The sequence below is a fragment of the Schistocerca americana genome, chromosome 9 (genome assembly GCF_021461395.2).
Source record: "Schistocerca americana isolate TAMUIC-IGC-003095 chromosome 9, iqSchAmer2.1, whole genome shotgun sequence".
Lineage (NCBI taxonomy): Eukaryota > Metazoa > Arthropoda > Insecta > Orthoptera > Acrididae > Schistocerca > Schistocerca americana.
In genome coordinates, this window is record NC_060127.1 from 62,511,810 (window position 1) to 62,530,680 (window position 18,871).

General features: G+C 41.1%; 1 protein-coding gene across 1 annotated transcript in view; it reads right to left on the reverse strand.

Moving 5' to 3' along the window:
- LOC124550639 (zinc finger protein 436-like) overlaps positions 1-17,722 on the reverse strand; it is a 53,967-nt gene extending 36,245 nt beyond the window's left edge. The window contains exons 1-4 of the mRNA XM_047125363.1: positions 17,573-17,722; positions 17,419-17,487; positions 16,639-16,695; positions 2,276-2,332 (exon numbers count right to left, since the gene is read on the reverse strand). Of these exons, the coding sequence (XP_046981319.1) occupies positions 2,276-2,332; positions 16,639-16,695; positions 17,419-17,487; positions 17,573-17,722 (333 nt within the window). The remainder of the gene's footprint in view (positions 1-2,275; positions 2,333-16,638; positions 16,696-17,418; positions 17,488-17,572) is intronic.
- Positions 17,723-18,871: the final 1,149 nt, after the last annotated feature.

Consider the following 18,871-nt stretch of genomic DNA (forward strand, 5'->3'; position numbering starts at 1 on the left):
GATTTCCACTGTGAGTTAAAGAACTTGACACTTATTCAGAAAGGGGTAAAGTACGCTGGAACGAAAATTTTCAATTCCCTACCCAACAGCATCAAAAGTATAAGGAGTAGTACATCAGTATTTAAACGTAGCTTGAAAAATTATTTACTTGAGACCTCACTTTATCCACTAGAGGAATTCTTTCAGAGAAATAAGTAAAACCCAGATTGGAAAGATGTTTTTAAATTTTTTGACACTGTTTACTGTTAAACTAATGTAATAATGCCCTAATGTAAAAATTCCTGTTTTTCTCATTTCCATTTTTGGGTCACTTTTAAACCCAAAGTGGGAAATTTTGATTACTGTTCAAGGTTAAAATAAATGCAATAATGCCGTAAATATGAAACTGCTATCTTCACATTTATGTTGACTAGTTTTTAAGCTAAAAAGTATGACTTTTGTGCACTGTTATTAATACTAGAACAATGTCTTTATTCTATGTATTTTATTATGTATATTGACACGTTCCACATCTGAGTGGCTTGCTCACATGTACAGATCTATGGAACAAGTATATAAATAAATAAATAAAATAAATAAACTCCTACGAAATATTTTACCCCCAAGGATGCTGTTAACATTTAAGCATACAGAATAACTTCTTGCCCTCAGAAAAAATAACAGATGTAATTACCCACTGTTTTCAGTCATGTACAATACCAACACAGGAAGGCCTTAGTTGCTAATGTTACAAGGTCAGATCAATAATCCAGACTACTGACCCTGCAACTACTGAAAATGCTGCTGCCCTCTACAGGAACCACTCCACAGAGACCCCTCTGTTGATGTTGCACATATTGTACAGCAGTGACACTTCACCTTGGCTAGGTATATGGTTCATGAGGGACTGTAAAATAAAGTACAGCAAGATATTCATCCACTCACACATCAGGTCCTGCTTGTCTTATAATGGAGGAGAGTCTTCAGTGATGTGAGCACATTAACAGACAGAAGCTGCCACTTCAGGCTACTTTCATAAAGCATACACAAACAGGCAATTATGACTAGTGTTAAGGGGGTAAATATGTGAAAGCAACCGAAAGTGAGAAAAAATTTTATTGGATCTTCATCACAACATGGTACTGAAATTTCAGTTCCTTAATATTATGTTCCAATTCCACTAATAAGTGTGATCAAAATGTAATTAACAAAAGCTTGCACAAGGCCACACCCCTTTGTTGTTCTGTATTTCCTCGTATAATTTATTCCTGCAGTGTTTTCTTGTGAGTTTACACAGTCACAAAGTAGGGAATATTTTGGTGTTTAGCCTATCCAGAACTTCTACTAAAGTGCGTACATGGAAAAATTCAAAATTCTAATGAAACTTACAACTCTCTGACTTGAAAACCATGCCCAAAGACATTTGTTTCCCCAACTGCTTTTGAAATTGCAGCGTGTGATGCTTGTTTAGTATTTCACTGTACTAATCTCGGCAGTCTATGGACTTTACAGAGGCTAGGATTTCATCCTGGAACTTTCAAATTGTCAATACTGAAGGAAATCGATTACAGGAGAATTGATGCAGCTGACTTTATTGTTACTTAATCTGAAAATCAAGATAACATAAGAGGACATGCAAAGGAAAGACTGCTTGAGGATGTGGAGGAGAATGTGTATGGTTAGCACAGATTCACCTAGATAAGGCAAGGCCTAATACAAACACGGTCAAATTTTTGATTCAGGTTTCCTCTAACTCACATTTTGGCAATTTTATGTACCTTCTCCTCACAAACCACTGTCATTATAATACTTAAATTTGGCGTGCAATTGGTCAATACTATAGTGAAACATACTCTCTAAGGAATTTTCATTTACTACAGTAGTAAGGCATTTGTGTAAGAGAGAAGCCCTAAGATTTGGTGTATTTTTTTCTCACAGAAATTTGGAGAGCTTTAAAAATCTAGCAAAAGAAGATATCAATATTTTGTTCCACAGATATTTGTAATAATGGTATATCAAACATTGTACAAAAATATATTAATTTCTTTCTGACACATTGTTTTAAAAAGAAACATTTGCACTCTCCTTGTTGAAAAAGTTCCAACTGTTTGTAATTAAAACTGTATAACTTCAATAAGCATGGAAACGCATGTGTGTTTCCACTTAATATTCCTTAACAACTATGCCAAATTTAGTTACATTGCCTTGAAAACTTTGGTTCTTTTTTTTCCCCGAAGCATTGCAACTTCATATATGTCTCCCCATAAGGTAATGATTTAAATAAGACTTTCTTTACCTCCTCCTTAAGCTGTAGTGAGTCACAGGCATCAAGATCTTCAAAAATTCCCCATTCCTATAAAAAAAATAATGTGTATTTAATTACTTCATCAAATTCTCCATGTTTAGAGAATGTTGTTATTCCACAACTGTACAGTCATTTAATGAAAAGCCACTCCAGTCACTGTTGTAGTCTTCATTCAGGTCTTCAACCACTTTTGGCCTTCACATCCAGGACATTATCAAAGAGGATCGGAGATACATGCATTCTCTGTGCGGCAGCACTACAAGATTTAAGGCAGTCGAGGTTTCTATGTTAGTGCGTTATCCTCTTCTGGGGGCAAATCAATGAAGCTACACCAGAGAAGGTAAATTCCGATGGAGGTGCTCTGAACAACTTAAATCTTGCACTACCGTCACATGCAGAGTCAATGCATTTCAGATGCACTTGTAAATGGCCTCGATGTGGAGTCTGACGCAGGTCAAGGACCTAAATAAGATATACATCAGCAACTGGAGCAGCCTTTTGTTAATAAGTAAATATAACTTCATCAATAACACATTAAATCTGTACATACAGAATGAAATTTAAGTTCCTTGGCAAAATAAATTTCTTATTTCTAGTCAATACAAGGCCGAGACAATTCAACCACTATGAATGTATATTCTATTAGTTCCGAGGTGATAGGAGAGACTGACAGCTCTCATTATAACATCTGTTGCTAGTTTGGTCTCGAGCTCACCAACACTACACTTATGAAGTGTTGTCCTAAGAGCAGAAGAATATGTGCCCTCCATATTATTGTGTTTACCGACTACCCACTGTCTAGGGGACATACATTGGGTTTAATACCTGAACTGTTGCTAGATGCAAGTGTATTCTCCCCTGTTTCCTCTACGACAGCCCACTTCAGAAACAACAAGTTGAGAGAGACCTCACAGATCAGTGATGGCTGGTGAGCAAGAAAGTGGGGCAACCATTAACTCTTTTTATACTAGTGGTGCCTGCTGCTGCCAATGCCTGTGTGAGAGTACAGGCTGTGACACGCCAGGAGATGGCAGCAGAAAGACTATGCTTCTTGAAACTTTGCAGATACAAGGCAGATTGTTGTGGTCGGCACCCATATAAGTTTTTACTTCACCAATGAGCCAGAAACATTTTCTCAGAGCATGTGCAGGTGTGTTCATCACTTGACATTAGGCTGCAGCTAAGTGTATATGAGGGGGGATCCAAAATTTTGAGAATTGGTGCTGCCATCTGGAAAGTAGGCCACTAGGTGGCGAGAGCTGCATATCAGTTGAGTCAGTGTGTGGAGTGGCATTCAGCTGGGAGGATGTATTGCGTGCCCACAGTGATTTCCATTATACTCTGTGTTTGGCGTGTGGAAATTTTATGATGGATCCGCGAACAGAACACCGCGTATGTATCAAATTCTGTGAGAATCTCGGGAAAAATGCTACGGAGACCCTTGCAATGATTCAGCAAGTGTTTGGGGGACAGAGCATGAGCTGTACACGTGTGTTTGAGTGGCACGCTCGCTTCAGAGCCGGCCGTACAGACGTCGTAGGTGATGCTCACACTGGAAGGCACATTAGCCACACAACTCCAGACATTGTTGCCAAACTTCAACAATTGGTTCGTGCGGATCGATGTCGAGCCATTCGAGACATTGTGGATGAAGTGGGTATTGGTTATGGGACAAGTCAACGAATGCTGACTGATGAATTGGGCCTGCATCGTGTTGCCGCAAAATTTGTGCCAAGGATCTTGACTGCCGATCAGAAGGCACAGTGTGTTGAAGTGCGCACGGACATTCGTCAGACCGCATCGGATGATCCAACCTTCTTGTCACGGGTTATCACCAGCGACAAGAGCCGGATTTACGGTTATGACCCAGAGACAAAGCAAACATCGTCCAGTGGAAGAGCCCTGGCTCTCCAAGACCCAAAAAAGCGAGACAGGTGAAAAGCAAAGTGAAGAGCATGATCATAATTTTCTTTGATACCAAGGGAATTGTGCACAAAGAATTCGTTCAACCCAATCAAACAGGGAATTCCGTGACCTACTGTGACGTTTTGAGATTGCTACGTGAAAATATGCAGTGACAACGGCCCGAACTTTGGCGTCAAGAGAACTGGCTGCTGCATCACGACAATGCACCCTGTCACATGTCCTTGCTCACCAGGACCTTTTTGCAAAAAACAACATGGCAGTTGTACCCCACCCACTGTACTCGCCAGATTTGGCACCTTGCACCTTCACGCTATTGCCAAAACTGAAACTCAAGTTGAAAGGCCATCGGTTCAACACTCTAGAGAGGATTCAAGGAGCATCGCTGGTGGTGATAAACATCCTCAAAGAACAGGACTTCCAGAAAATGTTTGACCAGCGGCAGAAGCACTGGGATCGGTGTGTACGTGCAGATGGGAACTACTTCAAGGGTGATGGTGACTGTTAGTGCAAAGGTAAGGTTTTCAACAGACAGTAGCACCATCCCACAAATTTTGGATAGCACCTCATATCTGCATAACTCTAAGTACAGTGAAAAACTTATTAAATAGCTCAAGTTGCACAATGTTTAAAACAATGTATGACATCCACATTTGAGGAACATCAGAATGACTGCGACCACGGGAATAGATCTCCAGAACTTACAAGTTCAAGCCAAAGAATACATCTGCCTTTTATATATATATAAAACAGAGAGTATGTGAGTAGGTCTGTGATCTTCTCCCAAACTTCTGGATTGATTTCCACCAAATATAGCACAGAAACAGCTGGCATCACCAGTATCAGCACTACAGAGTTTATAACCTCCTAGCTTCAATAACAGCAGAGATATGGGCAAAAAAGTATATTATCCAGCCCTTGGCGATAGGCTGCCCTTCACGACAGGTCAACTGTATGTGAACAGCATCAGCCTGCCTTACCACCCTGTTTTGCAGTGCAGCCTACACATTCAGGGCACACAACAGTTTCCCAACCCCTTCCACATATGCAAGTGTGCAATTCACATCACACCTTATCAGTGGAAGGCTTCCACTACAATTCCCATAAAAATTACTCAAAGTATTAATCCATTAAAATTGGAAAACTAAATGCACTGTGTGTAGATTGCCAGAGAAAGAAGTTTCTGGCAGAAACTCCTGGCCTACGCTGCAAGAATGGGAAAATAAAACTAGACTGGATGCTACAATTACCAACAGAGCTTCTTAATTACACATTAGGTACTACATGAAAATCGAAAGATTTGCTGCACAGCATTAGAAAGTACAGCACTTACTTTCAGATGAAGTCTTTTGGCATATAGGTTGTAACCAATCTAATTTTCAAACATTTACTGTACAGGGGCAGATCTACTACAAGGCCAGTTCTCCACTGCCATCACACAACCATCAACCAAACTACCTGCAATTATACTTCCCTGGCAATGGTGAACTGAAAACAAATGCAAGGTGTGCATACATTCCATGCACAAGAAGTGTCGGTGTTTCAAAACACATTCCATCAGTATAACAATCACACCAATCAGTTTATGATCACTCTCAAATGAATACCAATGGATGGTTACTAAGTTGTGACACATGCAGATCGACAGCCATCAGGTGAACATGAATCCAGGTGAAACGCACCTCAAGAAGTTGAGACAACAAAGGTAATCGCAAATAACAGTGTTGAGCACTGTAACATCATTCTATAGCATCACAGGACTGTTCTATGTCACATTTTGGAAACTCACAGATTGTATGACAGCCAGCAATATCCAGTGATTTTCCGCCATCGTAAGGGCAGGTACCAGTTCAATATTATGGAGGTTATATCAACTGGTCAATCAACAAATAAAAAAGTGTCAGCTATGCAGTTTTACATATACTGTATAATGGTTTGAGAGAACAGGTACAACCGCATACTAAATTGTTGGCAACTGTTCCATACATTCGTGGTTGACATATATAGAAAAATCGAGAATGAGCACCTCCCATACATCCATCTCAATCAACAGCAATTACATGTTGAGGAATATGTACACTTTAAAGATGTTGTCGCATTATGACGGAAATGTAAAAAACAGCGGTGCAGTACTGATACTTCCTTCGACATTCACAGTCAGTCCTAGACAAATACATAAATACACCCAGGATGCGACGAGTTAAGTGAGGAGATACAGGAGACTGGATTTATTCACAACATTCACTTGCAGTCCACAATGGCTAGAGGTGAGGAACGTACTCACCAATGGGCAAATTCCAAGTGAGCATTATGACATACTTGTGAGAGTATTTAGGCAGAAACAGGTGAGACTTTTTGGAGTTTTAACAAAAGGGCCATATTTTTGGATTGATCTGATTTTGGATGCACAAAGTCAAGTGGCACACGTGAGGAATACCTCACTCACGTAACACACTCTGGTTGATGTGCAAAATTCAACATAAATCTATAATGTCATATGCTCCGAGTTACCGGAACCCACACAGAATCATAACCTATTTGATTTGTTAACAAAGCATATGATCCACAGTTCACGTGACGCATCAGACCTTATTCACCTGAGTTGATGGATGAACAGTGCACCAAAAAATATCTGTAACCATTGATAAAGGAAGCGATAAATGGATGTGATGGGTATCCACTCTACATATGCCAATAACGAGACGACAGAAGGTTCACATCGACTACATACACATGCAGCCACATACAAGTGGAAATTAACAACCAGTATTGTGCTATATTCCCTAATCCTAACAAAAATGTTCGGTGCACACATCAATGTCAAGCACTGCACCAGGTTTAAGTCAATAAAATATGTAAGTGAATATATTAATAATGGGAATAACATGGCTGTATTTGATGTTTGCAATGAGTGTAACACTGATGAAATGATGCAGTACTAGACGGGTATGACATCAGAAACAACGAGGCATTTTTGCGCATCTAATGATCCCACTGGTGAACGTCATCCTTCGGCCATACATCTCCCCATGCATTTGGAAAATGGACACGAAAGAAACTGTTCCCACAATGTCAATAACACTCCACACAAAATATTAACAGTGTATTTGACACTATGTAAGTATTACAAGTGGCACACATCAGAGAAACTTATCCACAGGAGAAAATTTGGTACACATGTGCCAGAAAATGATGATATCAAGAGTGATGCATTAGCAAGAGTGTACACAGTGTACCCAAATAATGTTGAATGTTAGTTCCTCAGACTCTTTCTTCACATTCTTTGCAGACCAAATAGTTTCATGGACATGCAAACAGTCAATGGCAGAATGTTCTCAATGTATCGAGAGGCACGTCGTAAGTTGGGATTAACTGAAGGAGACAATCACTGGGATAACACAATGCACTGTCCAAGTTGGTCTCCATGCCAGATTCCATAAGGACTTTTTTTGCTATAATACTAATGACCAGCACCAAGCAGTCCAATCGTACTATGGCAGAAATATAAAGAGGCGATGAATGAGGACATACTTGCAGCTTTTCTCAGAGATGGTCATACAGACACTGTTATGCTTCGACCATACTTTTTGAAACAAAATGCTATTATCCTAGAGGACGAATATCTGGCCAAATGCAATAAAACATTAACTTGGCCTGCCAGCTCCATAATGCAACCAACATTTTGTGGAGGCAGAATGCATACACATTACACATTACAACATCAACAATTTGCATGCTTTTGTTGTAGCCAAGAGACCGCAATTTAATAATGGCCAGAAGCAGGTCTATGGCATTATTACGGATTGCATGGCATTATTTCCTCAATGCACCAGGAGGCACACCAAAAACATTCCTACTAATTTTAATTCTGGCTGAAGTATGGGCAACAGAGAGGTTTCACTTGCCGTTGCCAACATGCAACCTTAAGAGGAGGAGGAAAGACAGTCCACTCCACACCGAATTTACCACTTGACACAGCACAACAAGAATATCCATCGTGCAATGTAAGTAACGCCAGCTGTCATGTGGCATTACTGCAGATATACAAAGTAATAGTGGGATGAGGACTCAATGACACACAAGAATGCTAATGAGTGCTGGACTTAACTTTTAGAGATGTTAGGTGTAACCACAAAATGATGGGTGGTGTTCCTGTGTGGAGGCTTTCATCAGATGTTGCTGGTCGTCGAAAACTCTACTCCTATAAATGATGCATTTGTAAGACTTTCATATTTATAGAGCCAGGTGCAGAAATTATTGATGAAACTAAACATGAGATTATATGTAATGGATTATAGCGCACAAGTGTTCTCAGAACAATTATTAGCTATTGGTGAAGGACGAGTTCCTGTCGACATAACTGACAACGTACACCTGACATATGAATTTCGCACTGTGATATCTTCCATTGTGGAGCTCATAAACTGCATTCGTCTGTCCAGATAAAGCAAATAACTGTTACAGTATGGTGAGGTTAAAAAAACAGGCCATTCATGGGCCTGGAAATGACACTATGTATGATATCAACAGAACAGTACTACTTCTATTAGTGGGAGAGGTTACTGAATGTATGTCTACTGATACAGTGGCTGTAAAGTTTCCCACAGAGTTTCCGAGTTTCCTTGATCCTGCTGGTGTGCTGCCATACTACCTTGCATTGAAAATCAGTGCATCAATAACATTACTTAGAGACCTTGATGCCCCACACCTTTGCAATGGAACACAGCTATGTGTGTGAGACAAATGCTGGCTGATGTGATTGAGGCTGCTATCTTCTCAACAGGAAAGGGGGAGGAAAAAACTGTTTTCATACCAACCATACCCCTAATGCCAACTTCACATATCACAAACTTCAATTCATAGTATGACTAACATTTTTAATAATGATACACAAGGCTCAAGGACAGATGATTCATTACTGTGGAGATGAGCTATCACCACAGTGTTTCTCACATGGACACTATATGCCACATGATGTAGAGTGAGCTCACTGTGCAATGTATTTATCTTTGCACCAAGAGGGGTAATGAAGAATACTGTACACAAGGAAATCTTACTGTAAATAAATGAACCCTTACAATTACTTGTACTGCATTTTAATGCCTGCATTGTACCTCCATATATGCTATCTCTATGGCAATTAAATCTTTCATTAATTCCTACTGTCTGCACTGCAGTCTACAGTCCAGTGGTTGCAATGCAGAGAGCACAGCTAAAATGATTTTCTGACCAAATACATGTTGGAATAAGTAAGCTCTGAAGGTGGCCTATGCATATACACCGTACAAACAAGAGATGGATAGAAAGGGACAGCAGGCTGGCATTTGGCGAACACACACACGGGCAAAGTCGGCAGAGGTGTGCATGTCTGGGATCTCCTTCCAAACCCCTAGATCAACTTCAATGAAGTATGTCAAAGAAACAGCAGGCCTTATGAGTATCAGCTCTGTGTGGTTTATAACCTCCTAGATCCAATAGGAGCAAAGCAAAAAGTGTTTTTTTCCAGCCCCAGGAATATTGGCTGCTTTGCATGATTGGCAGATGGTGTGGGAATAGTATCGGCTCGCCTTACTGACCTGCTTTGCAATGCAGTCTACACATCAGAGGGACACAAGAGTTTCCCAGCCCCTAGCATATAGGCTGGGAAGAGAGAGGAACAAACTGAGAGGGGAGTGGGGAGGAAATGGACCATGAGAAGAGAAGAGAAGAGAAGAGAAGAGAAGAGAAGAGAAGAGAAGAGAAGGAGACGCACAGTGATAGGGGAGAGGCAATGGTCACAGAGAGGAAAATGCCGTGCTGGACACTGAGGTTGTGGAGAGAAGGAGGTGGGCAGAGAGGGGAGATGTGTATAATATGTATTGAACACTTCTGTGGGTCGAGCTCCAACCCATTCACTCTGGCCATTAATTGCTCTTCTCTACCTCGCTACCTGCATTATGCATGGGATGGAGGGAGACGGAGACGGAGAAGCAAAGGAAGAGGTGGACGGCGGACGGCAAAATGAGCATAGGAAGGGGAACAGATGGGCAGTGAGTGAGGTTACGAGGGGTTAGCAGATAGGGGACAGGAGAAAATGGACCAAGAGTGTGGCGGAGGAAGTGATGTGTGCATTATATGTAATATACATGTATGCATGCAAAGCTGCTGGGGAAAGGCTAGTTGTTATTACATTCTCATAAAGCAGAGAGAGAAAGTGCAAGTGTGTGTGTGTGTGTGTGTGTCCAGAATCTCTTCCGATATTCCTGGATAAATTTCAACCAAATGTGACACCGGAACAGCAAACTTCACTAGTAGCAGTGCTGTGGGGTTTACAACCTCTTAGCTCCAACAGGAGCACAGATGAGACATAAACATGAAACGTGTTTTTCCAGTCCCTGGTGTGTAGGCTGTCTCTTCATGAGTGACATGTTGTTTAGGAAGTCTACCAGCTGCCTGATCAATCTGTTTTGTAGGGCAGCCTACATTCCAGGGGAAAGAAACTGTTTTATAGCCCCCAATATGTATGCAGCCCCGCACAACAGACATGCTGTGTTGAAGTTGTACGGGCCTGCCTTATTGACGTGATCCGCATGGCAGCCTATATGTCAGGGGCAATAAGCAATTAACCAGCCCCCAACATATAGGCTACCCTGTATGACAGGCATGTTATGTTGCAATAGCATCAGCCTGGATGGAGGGACTGACAGGCAGATAGAGAGTCAAGAGAAGAGGGAGGAAGTGTAGGGACACAGACAGAGGGATGAGGAGAAGAATACAGTCAGAGAGGAGGATAAAGAGATTGTGGGGAGGAGAAGATGGATACCATGGAGAGGGGCTGGAGATGAACAGAGAGAGGGGTCCGGTGGGCACTCAAAGAGAGAGGGGGAGATGTACAGAGAGAGTGGGAGGTGATGGTCAGAGTGAGGCAGAGGAGGAGATAGTATGAGGGGTGAGGAGGGTATGGACAGAGAGGGGGAGGAGGCAGTGTACAGAGAGAGGGGGAGGACAGGATGGTAAGAGAGAGGGGGACGAGGGGGGCAGAGGAGGAGAAGGAGCAGATGAACAGAGAGAGAGAGAGGGGGGGGGGGAGAAGGAGATAGATAGAGGTAGAAGGATGGGGTGGAACAAGTGACAGAGGAAGAGGCGGAAGCAGAGAAGGTGATGTGGGCAGTATTGTGTGGAACATACATGTGGAAGAAGCTGTCAGAAAAAAGCTAGTTATATAAAGCAGAGTATATGACTTGCATGTATGTACAGTATCTCCTCCCCAACTCCTGGATTGATTTCAATGGAATTTGGTACAGGAGCAGCAGCCCCCAGGAGTATCAGCACTGAGGGGTTAATAACCTCCTAGCAAGCCCTTGATATATAGGCCACCCTGTACAATGGGCATCTTGTGTGGGAACAGTATCGGCCTGGCAAATAAGCCTGTTTTGTCAGACAGCATACGCATTGGGGGCAAGAAATGACTTTCCAGCCCCCACACAAAGGCTGTCCTGCATGACAAGTGTGTTGCAGTAGTAGTATCAGCCTGCTTTATTGAATGGTGCTGCAGGGGCTACATGTGTCAATACACAAGGCTGCAGACAGGTTGAGGAGGATGGAGGAGGGGATGGATAGAGTGATGGGAGGCACATGAGGCAGATGGAAGGCATAGTGGATAAGTGGAAAATAAAGAGGGGGAGGCAGAGAGAGAAAGAGAGAGGAGAGGAGAATATGGTCAGAGGGAAGGAGAAGGAAGTTATGGCCAGAGAGAGGGTGTGGAGGAAATTGACAAAGAGATCGGAAGGAGGAAATGAAGAGACATAGTGGGGAGGAGGAGACAGAAAGATTAAGGTGGGAAGAAGAGATGAGTAGTAGGAGGTGTGTTCAATATATGTGTCAAACACACACATGGTGTAGCTGTAGATAAATGACTAGTTATTTATAAATGGAAAGACTACAAAGCAGTTGAGATCTCTAAGAACAAATGTATTTTCAACAGAGGCGATGATTACAGGCTTTCAGCTTTGTGGGTTCTTGCCATCAAGGAACTAAATACCGTGAGATGGGAGTGTGAAGCCCAATTTAGATCTTTTCAGATAAGTATCTCAAGAAATAGACCAGTTACAGGTGAAAAGTTTTTTACATGTGATTAGAATTTACTCATGTTCCAGGCAAGATCCTTTGCTAAAGTAGGGTCAGTACTGATTTCTGTATTCCAACAGTTCTCCAGAATTCCAAACTGATCTTTCCCAAGCTTGCCTCTACAAGTTTCTCCATTCTTCTCTAAATAATTCATGTCAATATTCTGCCACTGCAAGTTATTAAACTCACTGTTTTAGTAATATATCTATCGGTATCTGCCTTCTGTGGAATTGAAATTATTATATTCTTCTTGAAGTGTGAGGGTGTTTTGCAAGTCTCATGTATCTTGCACACCATGTGGAATAATTTCATTATAGCTGGCTCTAGCAAGGGTCTCAATAATTCTGAGAGAACATCTACTCTCAGCGCTTTGTTTGGGCTCAGATCTTTCAGTGCTTTATCAACTTCTTCTCTCATCTTATTGTCATCTACTTCTTTTTTCTATAATATTGCCTGCAAATTTCTTTTTACAGCCCTCTATATATTCCATCCACCTTACACCTCTCCCTTCTTTACTTAACAATGACTTCCCACCTGAGCTCATCATCATCATCATCACATAGTTGGTGCCCTTTCCTTCAAAGGTCTCACTAATTTTCCTATTGCCAGTTACCTAACTTTTCTCTAGTTTTGTATGCTTCTACTGACTTGCATTTGTCTTCTAGCAAGTTCTGTTTAGCCTGTTTGCACTTTGGCCAAGCTCATGTTTTAGAGATCTCTACTTCATGTGCTGCATTTTTATATTTTCTCCTTTCAACAAATAAATTCAGTGTCTCCTTCTTATCCTAGGATTTATAATGGACCCTTTCCTTTTTTTATTTGATTCTCAGTACCCTTCATTACTTCATCTCTTGAAGATACCCATTTATCTTATACTGCACTGTCTTCCTCTGTTTCAGCCAAACTTTGTCGAATTCTCCCATGAAACATTCAATAATTTCTAGTTCTTTCAATTTACCTGTTGTAACTCTCTTCACCTACTTTATAGTTCTTTAGTGGATACAGGAACAAGGATCAGATGCGGTTTGTGGACTTAGAATTCAGACATTAATTTATTTCACATCTAACATCAAAAAATAAAAGTAATACATAATTTTGTTTGCTGTAGTTGCAGTGTCTGTTGCTAACAGTAGATTTGAATGTTGACATATGTACAGATACAAAGATTTACAATCCGTTAATGTCCATAGATGACGAAACCTGATTGCTATGAAAGTCTGTAAATGTTATGAAATGGCAAACACACAAAATATGTTCTGTGCATCGATGTTTTAACTTCAGTTAATCTGCCACTGGAGCTCCAGAAGGGAGATACTTGTGTATCATCGGCAGCAGCATAAGCATTTGTGGCACTGCCCTCAAGCCGTGTTGGTGGCTGTAGCAAATGCGGCAGCGTGAATGGTGTCGTGTGTTTTAAAGTGCACCCAACCCGACAGCCACAGATACTGCATTACCCAAGTCCCACCTCTGTAATTTCATAGACCACATATGCCACTAGACATGCCTGGAATCTCTGTCTTACAGTTATATAATCAGTCCAACTTCCCAGTATTCAGGTCTCTTCCATATATAAAACCTTCTTACATGATGCTTAAACCAAGTGTTAGCAATTATTAAATTATGTTCTGTGCATAAATGCTACCAAGCAAGATCCTCTTTCATTCCTTTGCTGCAGTCCACACTCTCTAACAATTTTCCTTCTCTTCTTTTTCCTACTATCAGAAGCTTACTCATTCCTATTTTCTTATTCATTATTAGCTCTAATCCTGCATTACCCATATTTTATTTTTTATTTATGAATCTGTACGCATCTGACCAGGAGTCATGTTCCTCCTGCCACCAAATTTTATTAAACCCAATATATTTATAGTCAACCTATTCATTTCCCTTTTTAATTTGTACAACCTATCTACCCAGTTAAGGGTTAACACTCCACATTCCATCCCACAGAATACCAGATTTGCTTTTCACTAGTAACATTACACCCCTGCACGGTTCCCACATCTCTGGACTATATTACCCAAGAGGATGCCATCATCATTTAACCCTCGAGTAGGTGCACCGATTTTCATAACATGAACTGGCATGCAGCATACTTTGTACACATGTAAAGGATAGCTGTTTTTATGTTACCAAGGAAAACATGTACACTATGTGATCAAAAGTATCCAGACATCTGGCTGAAAATGACTTACAAGTTTGTGGTGCCCTCCATTGGCAATGCTGGAGTTCAATATGGTGTTGGCCCACCCTTAGTCTTGATGACAGCCTCCACTCTCGCAGGCATATGTTCAATCAGGTGCTGGAAGGTTTCTTGGGGAATGGCAAGCCATTCTTCACAGACTGCTGCACTGAGGAGAGGTATCAATGTCAGTCAGTGAGGCCTGGCACAAAGTCGGCGTTCCAAAACATCCCAAAGGTGTTCTATATGATTCAGGTCAGAACTCTGCGCAGGTCAGTCCATTACAGGGATTTTATTGTCATGCAAGCACTCTGCCACAGGCTGTACATTATGAACATGTGCTCAATTGTGTTGAAAGATGCAATTGCCATCCCTGAATTGCTCTTCAACAGTGGGAAGCAAGAAGGTGTTTAAAACATCAATGTAGGCCTGTGATGTGATAGTGCCATGCAAAACAACAAGAGGTGCAAACCCCCTCCATGAAAAACACGACCACATTATAATACCAGCCCCTCTGAATTTTACTGTTGGCACCACACACGCTGGCAGATGATGTTCATTGGGCATTTGCCATACCCACACACTGCCTTCAGATCGCCACACTGTGTACTGTGATTTATCACTCGACACAATGTTTTTCTACTGTTCAATTGTCCAATGTTTGCTCTCCTTACACCAAGCAAGGCGTCGTTTGTCATTTACTGGTATGATGTGTGGCTTATGAGCAGCGGCCCGGCCATGAAATACAAGTTTTGTCATCTCCCACCTAAATGGCATAGTACTTGCAGTGGATCCTGATGCAGTTTGGAATTTCTTTGTGATGGTCTGGATAGATATCTGCCTATAACACATTACAACCCTCTTCAGCTGTCGGTGGTCTCTGTCAGTCAACAGACAAGGTCGGCCTGTACGCTTTTGTGCTGTGCATATCCCTTTTCACATTTCCACTTCACTACCACATTGGAAACAGGCGATCCAGGTATATTTATGAGTGTGGAAATCTCACATACGGATGTGTGACGCAAGTGACACCCAATCACCTGACCACGTTCGAAGTCCATGAGTTCTGCGGAGTGCCCCATTCTGCTGTCTCATGATGTCTAATGACTACTGAGGTCATTGATATAGAGAACCTGGCAGTAGGTGGCAGCACAACGCACCTAATATGAAAAATGTATGTTTTTGGGGGTGTTTGGATACTTTCAATCACATAGTGTATGAGCATATGCACAGCTTAATCTTGGCTTAACTAAACAATGATAAAATAAACTTACATAAGCTAAATCTGTTTAATTAAACAATAATAAAATAAACTTCCATTGTACTATTGTGTTGCTGTACACAAGCGTTACACCATAGAAATTATTCACTCAGAGTGTTAAACAGTGCAGTTGCATCAGACCCCTGCCAAATACTTGTTTGATTATTAATTATCTCAGAGTGGGATTGTGCTGTTAGGTCAGAATCTGGGTCATTTTCTTGCATGGATTGTACAGTTTTTGTCATCTAGCTCGCTGCTTCTTTTTTTGTAATACTGCTGCACATTTGGACATATGACAATACAACTTATCACTGTGTTAGCTGAAGAAATAATGAAGGAATATATAGTGGCTTAAAACCGTAAAACAATAATGGAATGTTACAAGACAATGTCATTTGTGGTTGGCGCACTTTATACATAGATGTGTTCACTTGAGGGTTAACACTATAGAAGAACTGTACACAGTCTGGAAAAATAATGGCCATTGTTTCCCCTTGCTTTCAGCACAGTACCACCAGAGAAAGGCCATACTGGTTACAGTTACGAGGCCAAATCAGTCAATCATTCAAGGTGTTGCGGCTGCGCAAAGTGAAAAGGTTGTTGTCGGATCATGAGGCATTACAAAATGGAGTACAGCAAGATATTCATCCAGCTATTCAGACACCATGTTCTGTTAGTCCCTTCATCAACTAAAGAGGGCCTTCAGTGATGTGAACCAATACAATTTATACATTAACAGGCAGAAGCAACAACTGCAGGCTATTTCTGTAAAGAATATACAAACAGCCAATTATGACTAGAGTCAATCTGCTTACATTATTAATAATGAGAGTTATATTGACATTACACAGAAGGGAATAATTTAAATAAGACTTTACTTACCTCTTTCTGAACATGTAGTGGGTCACACACATCAAAACCATCAGGAGTTTCCCATTCCTTTAAAAGATAACATGTATTTCATTAATTTACCAGTTTTCCATGTTTAGAAATGTCTGTTGTTTCGCAACTTTAGATTCACTTCCACAAGCTGCGACACTGTCGCGAATAAAACAGTGACATGTATATAGAATAAATTTCCTTTACTTTACGTCTGTGGTCACAATTCTTCTTCTTCTTCTTCTTCTTCTCTCTCTCTCTCTCTCTCTCTCTCTCTCTCTCTCTCTCTCTCTCTCTCTCTTTTTTGCCATAGGTGTAAAGTAAAGGAACTTTTTGTAGATTCAATTAATGAAAAGTAATTCCAGCTGCTGATGGATTCTTCATTTAGGTATTCAACCAGTTTTTCTCCCTACATGTGCAGGGCATCAGTGCATCTGAAATGCATGCACTCTCTGTGTGGCAGTACTGCAACATTTAAGTCACTCAAAGTTTCTCTGTCAAACTGTTGCATTCTTTTATAGGAAAATCAATGAAATGACATCAGAGAACACCAGGGAGAATACACATTGACCGAGAAACTTTGAGTGACTTGTATCTTGCAGTACTGCCACACAGAGAGTGCATGTGCACTTCGGATCCGCTTGGAAATGGCTTCGATGTGAAGTCCGAAACAAGTCAAAGATCTAAATAAGGGATACATCTTCAAATGGAACAGTCTTTCATTAATAACTTAATTTAGCTTAATCAATAACACGTTAAGTCTTTACATACACATATACTTACAACATTGTCTTGTTTAATGTCAATTTGTTCAAATTCTTCAAGTGGTCGCCAGTAGGAGTCAGTCAATATCTACAGGTAAGAAAACAATGTGAGATCATACAGACACTCAATGGAAAATACAGACATGAAAGTAGTTAATTATACCATTCATTACATAATACAATGGGACAAAGTTATAAGAGAACTTGGAATAGAAGACAGAGCCCAGAACAGTAATTAGGCCACTGCCAGACAGCAGGCACTGGTCACTGAACTGCACGATCAGCCCTGGTGTCACAAGGGTTGGAATCACATGACCAGTCATCACTCCTCCTACCACAACAATGTCAGCAGAGGTGGTGGTTCTGAAATTGATCCTCCTGCATACCAGCAGCTAGGAATGTCTCATGGATGTGGCAATGTATCTGACCAAATGGCACTCAAGCCATTCCTGTACTGTGCCAAGTTTGTCTCTGAAGATGCCAAAATGGCAATTTGTACCATCCATAGCTATGTATTTAGAGACCTCACATATCCAGATTCTTGAGATAGTCAGTAGCAGGTATACAGATGGCTTAGTCGCATGGGGCTGATTCCTGAACAGCCACTCAAAGTTGGGGTGGATTGCTCCACTAAATGTCAAATACTGAAGAAATGCTCAGATTTTCATGGCCTGTGGAGCCAGGAGGAGCCACTGCCAAATCCAGAGTGTTGGTGCACCTGCCTCTGCACATAGAGACCAAACTGCGCTGGTCTGACAGTCTACATTTGATATCCGAATGCTGTCATGGTAGTCAGCATCTAACATCTTGAGGTAGGAAATATGGATTCATCCACAAAACCACAGTGCATAATCTAACTGTGATCCAACAAATTCCCTATAAAACTGCGAGAGGTGGGATCTGATGGCTCCCCATGCCTTTGCATTGAGACATTTCAAAATATTCAGACACCCTCTGTTCACATGTCTTTCAGGAGCAGAAGCCAGGTTAATTTTTAGGCCAATAGTACACCTAAAAAGTGCACAGAATCCTTAAAATGTAAAATATTGTCTCCCATTGTGAGCTCTGGTTGATTAAAACTTCATCAAGTACAGATAAGAGTAAAACTGACAGATGTAGTTTTCTCTGGAGAGAACTTAAAACCAGTTCCATTGGCCCCAGCTTCCAGCCTCAAGATGGTCAGCTGCAGTTGCCTTGTTGTCATCCTAAGAATAAATGAAGAGTTGAAGATTGTAAAGTCATCCACAAACAAATAGTGAAAGAGTGTTTAACAGGACTCCTGACTGTGTAGGAGGTGTCAATGACAGTGACTTCAACAATATGACACTGCATACACTGTCTTGTGGAACCATGTTCTCCTGAACTCAGCAATCAGACAAGGCATCACCAATTCAATATCGAAAGCATCAGTTCTCACGGAAGGGTTGGCCAAGAAGCAGCAGATGTGCACATAGTCCTCATTCATGAAATTG